At 37.9% G+C, this 13,852-nt stretch overlaps 1 protein-coding gene across 1 annotated transcript in view; it reads left to right on the top strand.

The window, feature by feature from the left end:
* Window positions 1-11,582, top strand: part of LOC101850916 (suppressor of lurcher protein 1) — a gene marked incomplete at its 5' end in the record, with an annotated part of 13,162 nt that extends 1,580 nt beyond the window's left edge. Inside the window, 3 exon segments of the mRNA XM_013089331.2 lie at window positions 2,288-2,459; window positions 4,430-4,629; window positions 5,673-11,582. Coding sequence (XP_012944785.1) covers window positions 2,288-2,459; window positions 4,430-4,629; window positions 5,673-5,857 — 557 coding nt within the window.
* Window positions 11,583-13,852: the final 2,270 nt, after the last annotated feature.

Here is a 13,852-nt window from a genome sequence, read left to right as displayed (position 1 = left end):
CACACACACACACACACACACACACATACACACACACACACACACACACACACACACACACACACATACACACACACACACACACACACACACACACACACACACATACACACACACACACACACACGCTCATGTCCAGCCAGCACAAGATGGTGATGGAAAAATGTAACGTTGGAAGGGAGATTATCCACGTTTAGCATCTTCAGAAATGACAACACCAAGAGTTAAATTCCTTATCAACATTAGGTAGACCAAAGAATAAAGATAGTCAAGACCTCAAAGCTCGGCCTGATGTTAAATTGATTGTTTGTTTGGAGGCTTGGCTTCATTTCATGGTATTGTTTTGATTTTGCTTTGTTTTCTGTTGTTGTTTTTATAGGGAAAGGTTGCTGTCCTTTTTTTTCAATAAATAAGAATATGATTGATTTTCTTTTTGTTTTGGTTGGGAGGATGTTTTTTAAGCTTTTTTCATCTTTTTCTCAGGAGTGTTTCTTTGACTTTATTTGTTTTATTATTTTTTTGTTTGTTTGTTTGTTTGTTTGTTTGTTTGTTTGTTTGGGTGTGCTTGTAAACTACAATAAAACTAAAAAATGTATAGCCTATCTATACCTATATCTTTATCTGCAGGAAAATAATCAATTATTTTTGTTCTTCTGTGTAATGATTGCCTTCTTCTCTTTATTCTCCAGACTTTGGAATACTGGAGGGGCAACAAGACAACAGGGGAAGTAAGTGTGATCCCAAGTCAGGTTGAATTGACAACTTGCTTTTGTTGATTTTTCTTACTGTACGAAACTCTGCTGGCATACTACAAGGAAGGTTTTTCTTTGTCTTCCTTTCTCTCAGTATCAACTTCATTTCTTTTCTTCTTAAAGTTCCAAATCTGATACAGATATCAGAAACCTTGGATTGCCACTCATTTCTCCATCCCCATGCTCTCAAGAATTAATATTATAAATTTTCCTGGTCAGGACAATGTCCCCCAACTGTTGTAGTTCTCTGCTCTAAGTAAATGATTAAGTCTTGGTTCGCCTCTGTCTGTTTTGCCAGTATCAGCCCTTGTTAAAAATATTCTTTTCTTTTCTCTTTCATTTACTCTGTCTTGTTTCATAAACTGTCCTAGGTTTAAGGCTCTTCTGACCCTCAGAGGGATGGAGAATAAAAATAGTCTTGTTTTCTTATCTACAAAAATAGCAATTTTTTCTCTCATCTCTATCTCAATGGTGTTGCCACCTACACCCCATAACGGCTTTAATTTGTATACCGTATCAGAAAATTTCTAAACGTACATTTTTGAAAAACATCCCCCCCCCTCCCCTTCCCCTTCTCTCACAAAATTTCTAAAGTTTTAAATCTATAGTTGAAAGAACTATTCCATCATACCAGACAATAGTCTTTATTCTAAATTGGTCTGCTTGTGATTGTATGGTCCGCCATGATAGTGTAAAGGCCTATGGTAATTACATGCAGAACAATGCACGCTAAAAGCTGTCATTTTTTAAAAAAATTTTGAGTGCATGACTGATCAACATTCTGCACCCCCTTGCATCACCTTCCAAAGTTTGCAAACCTTATCATTAAATCCTTAAGACCTGTCTTCCATATGTTTTGACAGCATTTCCTTAAGACTTGTCTTCTATATGTTTTGACAGCATTTCACAGCTATTCCTTAAGGCCTGTCTTCATGTTCACAGCATTTCACAGCTATTCCTTAAGACCTGTCTTCCATATTTTTTTACAGCATTTCCTTAAGACTTGTCTTCTATATGTTTTGACAGCATTTCACAGCTATTCCTTAAGACCTGTCTTCCATATCTTTTGACAGCATTTCCTTAAGACTTGTCTTCTATATGTTTTGACAGCATTTCACAGCTATTCCTTAAGACCTGTCTTCCATATTTTTTTACAGCATTTCCTTAAGACTTGTCTTCTATATGTTTTGACAGCATTTCACAGCTATTCCTTAAGACCTGTCTTCCATATCTTTTGACAGCATTTCCTTAAGACTTGTCTTCTATATGTTTTGACAGCATTTCACAGCTATTCCTTAAGACCTGTCTTCCATATTTTTTTACAGCATTTCCTTAAGACTTGTCTTCTATATATTTTGACAGCATTTCACAGCTATTCCTTAAGACCTGTCTTCCATATCTTTTGACAGCATTTCCTTAAGACTTGTCTTCTATATGTTTTGACAGCATTTCACAGCTATTCCTTAAGACCTGTCTTCATGTTCACAGCATTTCACAGCTATTCCTTAAGACCTGTCTTCCATATTTTTCCCCAGCGTGCGTGTTCAACTACCAGAGTACGGTTCAGTCCACCGGTGAGATCACATCACCAAACTACAACGGGCAGTATCCCCGTAACACAGAGTGCCATTATTTGTTCTACGGACGGGGCAAGGAGCGGGTGCACATCCAGTTTGTTGACTTTGATGTGGATGGAATAAATCCTAGGTGGGCCTATCCTTTTTTTTTACTCATTGTGTTAATTATCTCTGCCAACTTTGATGTGGATGAAATAAATCCTAGGTACACTTTTTTTACACGTTATGTTATTCATCTCAGTCAACTTCGATGTGGATGGAATAAATCCTAGGTACACTTTTATTTTACTTATTATGTCAACCATCTGTGTCTATTTTGATCTGAATGTGATAAATCTTAGGTACCCTTTTTTAAACTTTTCGTGTCAATTGTCTCTGTCAATTTGGATATGGAAGGAATGAATCCTAGGTATACTTTTTTTTAACTGCAATGTGTCAGTTGTATTTGCAAACTTTAGTGAGGAAGAAATAATAAACAGTTTAATGTTTTTACGTCCTATGTCAATGTATACAAATATCTACTGTCATTTATGATTATTCTGTACCACTATTGCGCCAAGAATTGATCAGGTAGGGAAAGTTCAAAACTTAAATTAAAATAGGATTCAAAGTCTCTCTTTTCCAGGAAAAATTTAATTTAGACCAGGTTCTGTGCAGGGCAAGAGTGTCTTTGAAATGATGACTTTTTTTCTTGGGGGGGGGGGGGTCTAGCAACATGTATAACTTCAATATATTCAGGTGTAGTAGGCTACTATATCAACAGTTCTCAGTGGCGTTGCGTGGGTTGAGGACAAGGTGGTGCATAATTGGAAAGTGAGCAAATGGGCAATAGGCTTTGTAGCTACTATTAAGATTTCCACAGAAAGTCAATTAGAATCTCCAGGATATCCTGTAATCTACATCTATCGATATTTACAACTGTTTCTAGAAGAAACGGCATAAAAGCATCAAATAAAGTGAAACTATACTAACAACTCACTATGCTCACAATTAGAGATTTAAAGATTTCTAATCACTTTGTGCAGCACCAGGACTTGCTACACAATAGAGGGAGACAACAGTTTCGATACCCATTCTTCACTGAGTCACCGTAGACTCTACCAGTGTAGTAGATTGGCTTGAGGAAACTTGGATCGAATTTTTAGCTTGCACCAAATTGGTGCTGCGAAGAGCAGTTTCAAGCATCTTTCTTCATGTGCGGAAAGAACCATGCCTAGATTTCTCTACAGTGACAAAAATAACTTTGGTGCAAATATTTTGTTTGCTCCCAGCCGACAATACCGCAAGCGGTGCGACAAGCATAAACCATCCTCGCCATCTGTCTCTTCAGTGGCGCAACCAGCGGATGATGGATGGCAAGGATGTAGTAATGTAGATCTAGAGCACTGACTGGTTTAGAACAATAAGAAAAGGGGTGGGGGGTGAAGGCCAGGGTTAGGTGGAGCGCTTGCACCAATTGCACCAATGGCGCCCGCCACTGACAGTTCTCCATTTTATGTTGGGGGTGGTTGAAGGGCATCATTGTCAGTCCTTTTTGTTAACTGTTCCTCTTTGGTGTCTGCTTGTCTATCGTGCTTTTTGTCAAGACTCAATAACTTTTTATTGTGTCAATGTGCTTCTCTTCACTCCAACAAGCAAACAAACAAACAACCAATAATAATAATAATAGATAGCATTTGTATAGCGCATACCCCCGCTCAGCAGCAGGCTCTATGCGCTTTACACTATATTATTACCCCAGCAGACCATAGAACACTCCGAAACATTCTCAGCTTCCTGGGAAGCATACAGTGCGAGCAACCGATTAAGCGCTCAAACACTAACAAACTGACAAGATCTTTCGCTGTCTATAGCCGGGTACCCATTCCCACCTGGGTGAAGTGAGGAAAATTCATGTAAAGTGCCTTTCCCAAGGACACAACGTCGGGCCCTTGACGGGATTCGAACCCACGATCTTACGGTTGCGAGTCCGAGAGCCTAACCACCAAACAAAATACAAACAAACAAACAACCAAACAAAATACAAACAAACACACAACCAAACAAAATACAAACAAACAATCAAACAAAATACAAACAAACTGTTGTCTGATGTCTCAGGTGTGAGGAAAGCACCAACAGTGACTATGTGTCCTTCTCAAACTTTGCCGAGACCGAAGACCGCAAGATGACCAGATTATGTGGCACTCCATCAAAGGAGAAACGAGAGATCTGGTCAGATGGGCCTTTTTTCCGAGTGATATTCAAGTCTAACGACATCTACGACTCGACGGGATTCCATGCCTACTACCAGTTCATAGGTATGATTTGTGAACAGTAGCTCTAAATTTGTACCTCACATAATTTACAAATGTTCAGTTTTTAAAGAATTTTTTCGGTGGTTGGCAGGTGCTCTTGTATGGCTTGCTGCTTGTTATTTCCTATCAAACATCTATCGTCCTTATCTCTCTTCCTTCTTTTTTGTGTTTGTTCCTCTCTTGTAACATCTCTAATCTTCGGCACTTATATGACCTTATTGTGTTGCAAGTGCCGTACATTTTCTAAAACAGAGTGAATGTTAAAAGAATTTTCCTCATTTTCAAATTTTAGAACATCTCAGTTGGGGTTCAAACCAGAGTCATAAGCATAAAAGCCATACAACAGCCTGCCCATTTCAGCTAGAGACTAGAATCCACCCCCATTCATACTTAGACCTACCTTTACATGTTTATTCTCTGTTGCCATTGCATGTTCAAGGTTGAGGGAAGGTGCAGTTTCTATGGTAGGTCAACTCTGAAGCTCTTTCAAATGGAATGTTGTAATTTCTCAGGGCTCCTTTTACTTCCTCAATCCATGTTCTGCAAGGTCTACCTCTTCCTGCACAGCCTGATTACTTCGTGTTATAAGCTCTCGAGGCTGGCTGATGACCAATCACTTTTACTCTTTGTTGTTCTATGAAATGCAGGAAGGACTCTATGCCAACAGTTGCTCATATATCTTCATTTCTCTGCGTGACTCTTCTTGTGAAGTTTAGAGTTTTGCGGAGACTATTTTTATCTCACACCTCTCAAAGTACAGATAAATAAATGGTGAAATAGTATGGGTTAATGCTCCTATCAACACAATAAGGTTATTTAAAAGATGGGACCTCCAAGTTTAATTAACGTCCATCTCCGAAAAGACCGAGCCAAATGGAAATTTCGTGTAAAGTGTCTTTCTCAAGGATACAACGTTGGGCCGAGCTGAGGCTCGAGCCCCTGAACCCACAACCTCACGATTACAAGTCCGGTAGCCTAACCAGTAGACTACCAGCGCCACTCATAACACACACAAAAATTCTGACTTTCTCATGTTTTCATTCCAGGTCCAGATGTAGAGACCCCACCCCAGCTTCTCCCCAAACCAAGCGATGACCCACGGCGAAACGCAGCAAGCAGCAGTGTCTACCCCTCTCGCAGCGGTTACCTGCCCCTAGCGCCCCACATATCGCTGACTGCGGCCGTCTGCGTGGTTGTGATGCTGCTCTCACAGTGCGCCAAGTCCCGATAGGTCGACACAGACAGGGTTGTCACTGAACTAATAACAAATTCTTTTCTTGGCCAAATTTATTTTCGTTAATTTTTCCAAAAATTTACACCAAACAAAAATTACGAAAAAAGAAAGAGTTTGTAAGTATAGTAACTTCACTAAACGGAACCTTTTCATATTGCTATGACTAAACCTATAGGTTTACTCCTTGTAAAGGCATTTTTGGGGGTCAAAGATCAAGAGGAAAATTTTGTCACCAACAGATTTTTGGCTTCGGACAAGTCTGGGTTTAGATCTATGCAAAAAAAGACGGCAAAACTACCCTACCTCGGCAATCTACTACAAAGAATATAATATAAGAGTTTCAGGAATTGTATCCCCTCCATGGCCGCACTGGCTCAAATCATGATGTGTCATTTTCATACTCAAGATCATAACAAGCATATTTTTTTTCTCCATCGATACGTAAATCGAGAACTGCCTCTTTTTCCTCTATGAAAGATAAAAAGAGTGATGAAATTTATTGGTTTAGATCATTTGAATGTGATTTATTTTACAGAAAGAAACCATGTAAATTCATAACTATTTAATATTGAAGTTGTTAATCCAGTTTTGACAGACTTAATAAACAATAATAAATAGCATTTGTATAGCGCAAATTCCCTTTTAACAGCAAGTTCTATGGGCTTTACAATCTACTTATACACGATATGGCTGTGTTTTTATTGAAAATTTTAGAAAATAAAACTTCATCAGTCCACCAAGAAAAATATCTGTTACTAAAAGACAGACTTTCATTTGAGATAAAGAGATATTTGATGTTTCTCCAAGGAATGTCAGTTTACTTATTCACTGCCGAACTGAGTTGAAAGTTGTAGAAGGTTTAGACGAGGAATATTCATCTTCTGGAAAATCTTTCGAAAAGTGAATATTTGTTATTTATTTGATGTTTGACATTCTGATCTGACTCTCAAAAAACAGGGACATAAAGGAGAAAAAAAAAAAGTAAACAGACATAATAACAGTTTTGTTTTAGTTTTAAATGATATTATGGTACATCTCACGCTGTCATTTAAAAAAACGGCCTTAACTGAACAGTCGATGGCAACAGATTGAAATGCTATTAAACTGTGATATGTAGCCTACATGTAATACTTTGAGCGATGACGAGTGATCTGTCTGCATAGTATTTTGCAGATCGACGTGCAGAGAATTTTTTTGTTTCATTTTATTGTTCTTATTCATCCATATGCGCCCTCAGAGCTTCTAGCGACCATTTTTTCACTTACCTTTTTTATGCGTATCTTTTTATATCATAATGACATATTTTGGTCTTAATTTAATGAACGTGTCATATACCCCTCACAGAGGCATGTCAGATGATGGATAATTCTGCAGGAAAGGTTTAAGTTAACCAAATAAGTTTTAATCTTCTCAATACAACTCAATGAAACCCGGATTGGGTTTTTTTTAACTTTTGACAAATCAAAAGTGCAGAAAAAGCAAAGATATCGATCAATGCTGGACATTAGGACATAGTATCTTTAGCTGTTTGTCACAGCTATTTACGCTGTAATCGATATACAATTGAATTTTACTCAGTAGACAAAGAAAATTGTGACTGTGCTGAAAAGAAAAGTAGATAAGAAAAATAGATAAATATTTACTCTCATACATAGATGCCTTGAAAAGTCTACCAAAACTGAATGTAGGCACTGTCGTAAAAAATTGCATAGCACACCTGCCTTGAAAAGTATGCCATCTAACAAAAATGCATGTATAGGGACTCCTTAGGTATAAACTTCCTTGGGAATAAAAGGGATATGAACAACCAAATGCTGACTTGTAAGTTATTTTAATGCGTTAAGTTGATGAAAAGTAATGACCATAAACTTTAATCTGCAGGAACCCCTCTCCTTCTTTGTGTCCTGGAGTTGTGGAAGTCATAAACTGAAAACCATGATCCCAATAAAAGGGTTTGATAGTAAGCCTACCATGTATACCATCAGCCTGCTGTTCAACTGTTCTAAGCCCAAGAGAGAGAAAAAAAAAACCTGCTTCATTCTTTTTGTTTTTAATTGTACCCAAATCATTTATATTTCCTTGCTTTATTTGATATTAAGAAAGTGAATTTCAACAAAATATTTCTGTAGCACATGCAACTGATACCACAGATTAAGATAACAGCCTATGATTTTTTTAAAATAAAAAATGTTGGGCTTTTTCCATCTGAACAGCTGGCAGGTGATATGTAATTTGATCTTTTAGGAACTGACACAAAAAGCAGGATTCCCCCCCCCCCCCCCCCCCCCCCCCAACCCAACCCCCACTTCACCAACCTCACCCTTCACCCATTTTTTCTGTTTCCCAAATTATCCCTACCACCATCCACTGTACACTTATACCACCATAATAATAATAATAATAGAGAGCATTTGTATAGTGCATATCCCCGCTCAACAGCAGGCTCTATGCGCTTTACACTATATTATTACCCCAGCAGACCATAGAACACTCCGAAACATTCTCAGCTTCCCGGGAAGCATCCACTTTACACTTAGAGTGCACTGGAATGCAATCCAGCCTGTTGTTCTATTGGTACCTGAGTTGGAGTTCTGCGCATCTTTGACTTAAAAATTCACCCAGATGGAGTGAGTGTAAGAGGCTGAGAGCTGAGCAAATATCACGTGCCGTTCTTTTGACTAATTTATAAGATCTATCGAGGCCACAACGTTTTATGGCATGAGTTGTTCTTGCATTGTACAGATCACGTAAATCTCCTGACCTTCGAAGAGGTCAAGGTTTCCATCAGGGAAATGACTATGACTTGTCCTTTTACATGTACTAACATCCAGCCCAAACAGCCCCCTTCCCACTTCGCCCCCATCCATCCTCTTCCCATATTTTACCTCAGCACACAAGGCAGGAAATTTACTAACATCAGACAACACAACATTGCTGCCCCATGCAAGTTGTACCTTTCTACATGACATGATAAATGCCATCTCTCTCTGACTTTTATTTCTGCTTTATGATGTTCATATACTATGATGTATACTTTGATTATTTCTTTTAACTACATGTGTATTGAGATAGACAATGTATGTAATTCAAGTGTGAATTCATTCATTCATGCCTCAACTGATATGGTATAAATGTGATGCACTCTTTATCTACTTGTGAGATATTTTTTTGATTACTGGTACCATGTTGAAACTGTATAAGGAATATATTATTCAAACTTATGAACTTGTGACGTTTTTGGTCGTTATTATTGTCTCTACTAACTGGTCTTGTTAAATACAGAGTAATCTATTGCTCATTTGTGTCATAACCCTGAGAGAAAAAAATACATGTATGTATGTATTACATTTTCAATTCCATCAGCACTGCATGCAGTTTGTACTTTCTGTAAATAATATGAGTCTGAATATGTCATAATGTTATTTGTGGATAAATGTTCTCGTAGGGCGGAAGGTGTTTAAAAAGTTCAGAGAGCTGTTAGTGAAAGGAGCAGCTGGGTGTAAAGATATTCAAGCGATATTATTATTACAGTGTTCACAGGTGGTACGTGATTGGTTAACTGTGGTACACAGAGGCGTGGGTGATGAACGAAGGGTCGTGATTGGGGGCACTTTATGTCAAAGATGGCCCTAGTAACAGTTAGATCTTTAAGTTCTGTTCCCACTTTTTGCGAGTACTGATTTGCTAACAGTTCCATTCTTGTTTAAACCTTTTGTATCTTCTGTCGTAATTTCAAGCAAGGTTAAAAAGAACAATTTCTATTTAGCCTGATAAAACTTAAAGAATGAGTATTTTTCTCCATGAAGAATCTTGAGGGAAAGAAATTATAATCAAAATTTTCTGAGAAATGTGCAGGGTAGTGTAGGAGCCTTATCTCTGTAAGGCGTAGAGCAGGAATCGGGACATGCTTTTGTCTTAGTGTTTTTCCTTTTCATTTTCAATGAAAATGTGTGTATAACGGTGAGTTTACATTTTCGCCCGTATTTACGTATGTCTGCTTTTTATTTGATGAATACCTGTGTATAGCTTGCAGTTTGTCAAGACAGGTCTTAAGTCAATGTCATTGTGAGTACAGCTGTACTATCATTCCAAAAGTTTTCTTTTGACAAAGATAGTGTTGTTCATCTTTGTCATTATTGAAAGTAATATAATCATGTCACCTTCCGTCTGTTAACGTGGGTATTGTGCCTGCTATACCTAGCAAAGCTGAAGAAAAGACCAGGACTAAACAGAGTTGGATGATTTTAGAGTTTTATTTACTATGACATGGATTTCAGTTTGTCTTACTCAAACTCACTGCGCCTTTTATTTAGCTGAATCTCGAGATGAAAGGATTCCTCTTTGTTTTTTCTTTCTCTTGTTGAGATTGTAGTGCTTGAAATGTGGATGCTGATACTGATATTGTGTTTGGAGACGGCTGGCTAAAGAGCTTATCACTTGCTTGAGGTGTAAGTTTATTGCTTTAACGAAGGCAGAAGGAGATGTTTAGCAAACTGAGAGACCATTGCTCTAGCACTGAAAGACTAAGTCAGATGATCTGGGAATTAAGTATTTACATAGTACTAGTACATCCTCGGATGTTATATTTCTGTTATTAGACTAGGCTGGTCTAACCTCAGTTTTATAAATTATGCAAAATAGACTGTTTTTAGCTCTCAGTAGGATATAGAAATTTACATTACGGTTACACAGTTTTGTACATTGAGAAGAAAGTCCTTTCAAAGTAAATAAAGACCATGATCCTAGTTGTATTTCTTGTATAATAGTGTAAGATAATACTTAAGGACATAAAATACAGTAACAATAGTTAAGACAAGACATGGTAAGTACACTATGTGTTCTTTAATAAGTTCTCATGAGATTAAAAAATTGAATATTTTCTGGGAATGCTGAGCGAAGAAATTAAGAACATATTATTTTTTGATAAACCTAATATGATAGTAAAGGAATAATGAAAACAAAATATTCTTGCAACTTTTTAGATTACATAAAGTCTTTTGGGAAACAAAAACAATAAACTATCTTGCTAATGGTTAGATATATACAGATTCTTATCTGTAAGTAGTAATATTATAGTTTTACTCTCAAATCAGTTAAACATGACATGGGGTCAATGTGATTACATGCTTCTCGGCTACAGAAGTTTAAAAACTAGGCTGGAATGAGAGCTGTTATATAAGCCGACTGCACAGAAAAAAAGAAAGGTTGCATAATGTGCATAGATTCATAGCTTTGTAGAAGAAACTGAGTGGAATGTGTGCAAATGAAAGTGTGAAAGGATACCAAAGTTTTGGTGAACTGTTCTTTACTTGTACTTATTATGCCAGTTTCTGTTTTTTGAAAAGTGATGTTAACTTTTTCTTTGTACCTTAAGAAATTGGTTGTTAATGCCACCATAACTTATACACAATACTGTCCAACGACTGACCTGGTTACATGATGTACTTATAATTGCCATCTTTTAAACATTTTTTTTTGTTTCGTTTTTCCCCCAAGTATATATTATAACCTATCGATTATCAATCTAGGCCATCATCTCTAGTCTTCATGTCTGTACTTTATTTTCTCTTTTGATTTGAGCCTTTTTCCCCTGAAATATTATACTTTATAAACATTTTTATTCTTAATGAAATATTTCTGTTTAACTTCATTATGACATTGTACGTAATTTTGTTTTCTTGGAACCACTAAGGGAGAATAAAAGAGGGTTAAAACACATTTATAAGTGCATTTGTTCTCTTCTTTCTTTGAGACAGACTCTTTCAATAGACTGGCTGTGATACAGCTTTATAATGGACTACTAATTAATTTCTCAAGAGGACTGTTTTAACTCATTGAAGACGCGCTTTCTGGTCATTCGTCAACGCTTGGAGATGCAAAACATATTTTTCTATTTTATTTTCTTTATCTGAAACGTTGAAAGGCTTAAAATAGTGTGCATACTGTGAAATATGCAAAATTATTTTTCTGATTTGTGTATGATGGTTCCACATGGGCCAAAATGTTGACTTTTCTCTGCAAATAATCGGACATATGTGTCCGTTATGTTCCCAAAGAGTTAAATAATAGATAGCATTTATATAGCGCATATCCCCACTCAACAGCAGGCTCTATGCGCTTTACATTATATTATAACCCCAGCAGACCATAGAACACTCTGAAACATTCTCAGCTTCCCGGGAACCTTACAGTGCAAGCAGCTGATTAAGCGCTCAAACACTAACAAACTGACAAGATCTTTCGCTGTCTATAGCCAGGTACCCATTCCCACCTGGGTGAAGTGAGGAAAATTCGTGTAAAGTGCCTTTCCCAATGACACAATGTCGGGCCCTTGACGGGATTCGAACCCACGACCTTACGGTTGCAAGTCGGAGAGCCTAACCACTAGGCCACCGACGCCACTAAACGCCGTAAAACAGTTTGTCTGCTAAGGTCAGAGGCTTCATTTACTTTTTATTTTTTAACTAGGCCTGGATACCGAAAATTACGATGCATTTGATTAAAAATAATTAGACATTGGTGTTTGCTTCTTGTTACCAGATCTGGACTTCACGATCACTCAGAAAAAAAACTAGAGGGACATAATCATGGAAAAACTGTTTTATCAAAGATTTCGTTGCGTCCCTTCTTCCTTTGGGAGAAAAAAACTAAAAGTAGTAAAAGCAAGTCTCACACAGACCGTGTGTGTGTGTGTGTGTGTGTGTGTGTGTGTGTGTGTGTGTGTGTGTGTGTTTGTTCAAAGTGTGTGCTTGCATGCGTGGGTGTGGTATCAGTGGTCTGTTTCTTTTGTGTGTTTGAGCGGAGAGAGAGAGAGAGAGAGAGAGAGAGAGAGAGAGAGAGAGAGAGAGAGAGAGAGGGAGGGAGAGGGAGAGAGAGAGAGAGAGAAAGAGAGAGAGAGAGAGAGAGAGAGAGAGAGAGAGAGAGAGAGAGACGGGGGGGACTAGGGGACATAAGGTGAGAGAGAACGACAGAAATACAGGGAAAGAAAAAGAAAGTCGAGGTGGTTGGAGGGGGGGGGGGGAGGGTGAAGTTGTTAGTGTGATACACCCCCAATGAACACAAAAGATCATTTAGGAGGCTGCCTCCGTGAATCCGACTCTGCCTGTCAGAACCAACTCGAGATGAGAGGAATACAGCATTCAAGAAGAAAGGTTAAGATAACCGTATAATACTAATAATAATATGTGTCACGACGCGGTGGAATCAGGCTCTCGTCAATTTTAGAACCTGTAGATCTAGAGTTATTAGTATCATCTTAAAGCTTGTTCAATTTTCTTTTCTTTTTTTTTTTTGAATAAAAAAAAAAATATCCATTTATATTGAAAACAAGTCGAGATACTTGCGAATGAAGAAGGTAAGGGGTCACCTAGTTTCAGAGGGTTATTTAGTGAGAAAATTGTCGTCAAAGACATAGTTATTTCCTTAGCTTAAGAGTACGTGAAAACTAAAAATAAAATAAAAAATTTTTGGTGCCTTTAGTCAACATTTTTCAGTAAAATCCACACCGAAATGTGTTCTTTAATGGGCATGAAAGGTGTTGAGCCAAAAAACAAAAATTCAATAAAAATTCGAATATCTGCGGGAAAATGCCAGCTTATTCACTTTGATTATTTTGACAAGCCACAAGCGCCTGATTTCACCACGCTGCCTCACATGTACTCAATAATAATTATCCCACAGGGAATCGAACTCACGCCTATGACGTGAAGTGGCGAAACACCTAACCGCTACACCACAGACCCCAGTTTATCCCCTGTACCAAAGGTAAGATCTAAAAATGAGTCAAACAGCTTACAATAGCCCCTGACAACAGATGGCCGGACTGACAATCACATTGGCAGACAGACAGACAGACAGACAGACAGACAGACAGACAGACAGACAGACAGACAGACAGACAGACAGGCAGACAGACAGACAGGCAGACAGACAGACAGACAGACAGGCATGCTGACTGTCAAACAGGCAGACAGGGAGACAGATGCCCTGGTA

This window comes from Aplysia californica, unplaced genomic scaffold (assembly GCF_000002075.1).
Source record: "Aplysia californica isolate F4 #8 unplaced genomic scaffold, AplCal3.0 scaffold00930, whole genome shotgun sequence".
NCBI lineage: Eukaryota > Metazoa > Mollusca > Gastropoda > Aplysiida > Aplysiidae > Aplysia > Aplysia californica.
This window is presented reverse-complemented; position numbering and strand designations above follow the sequence as displayed.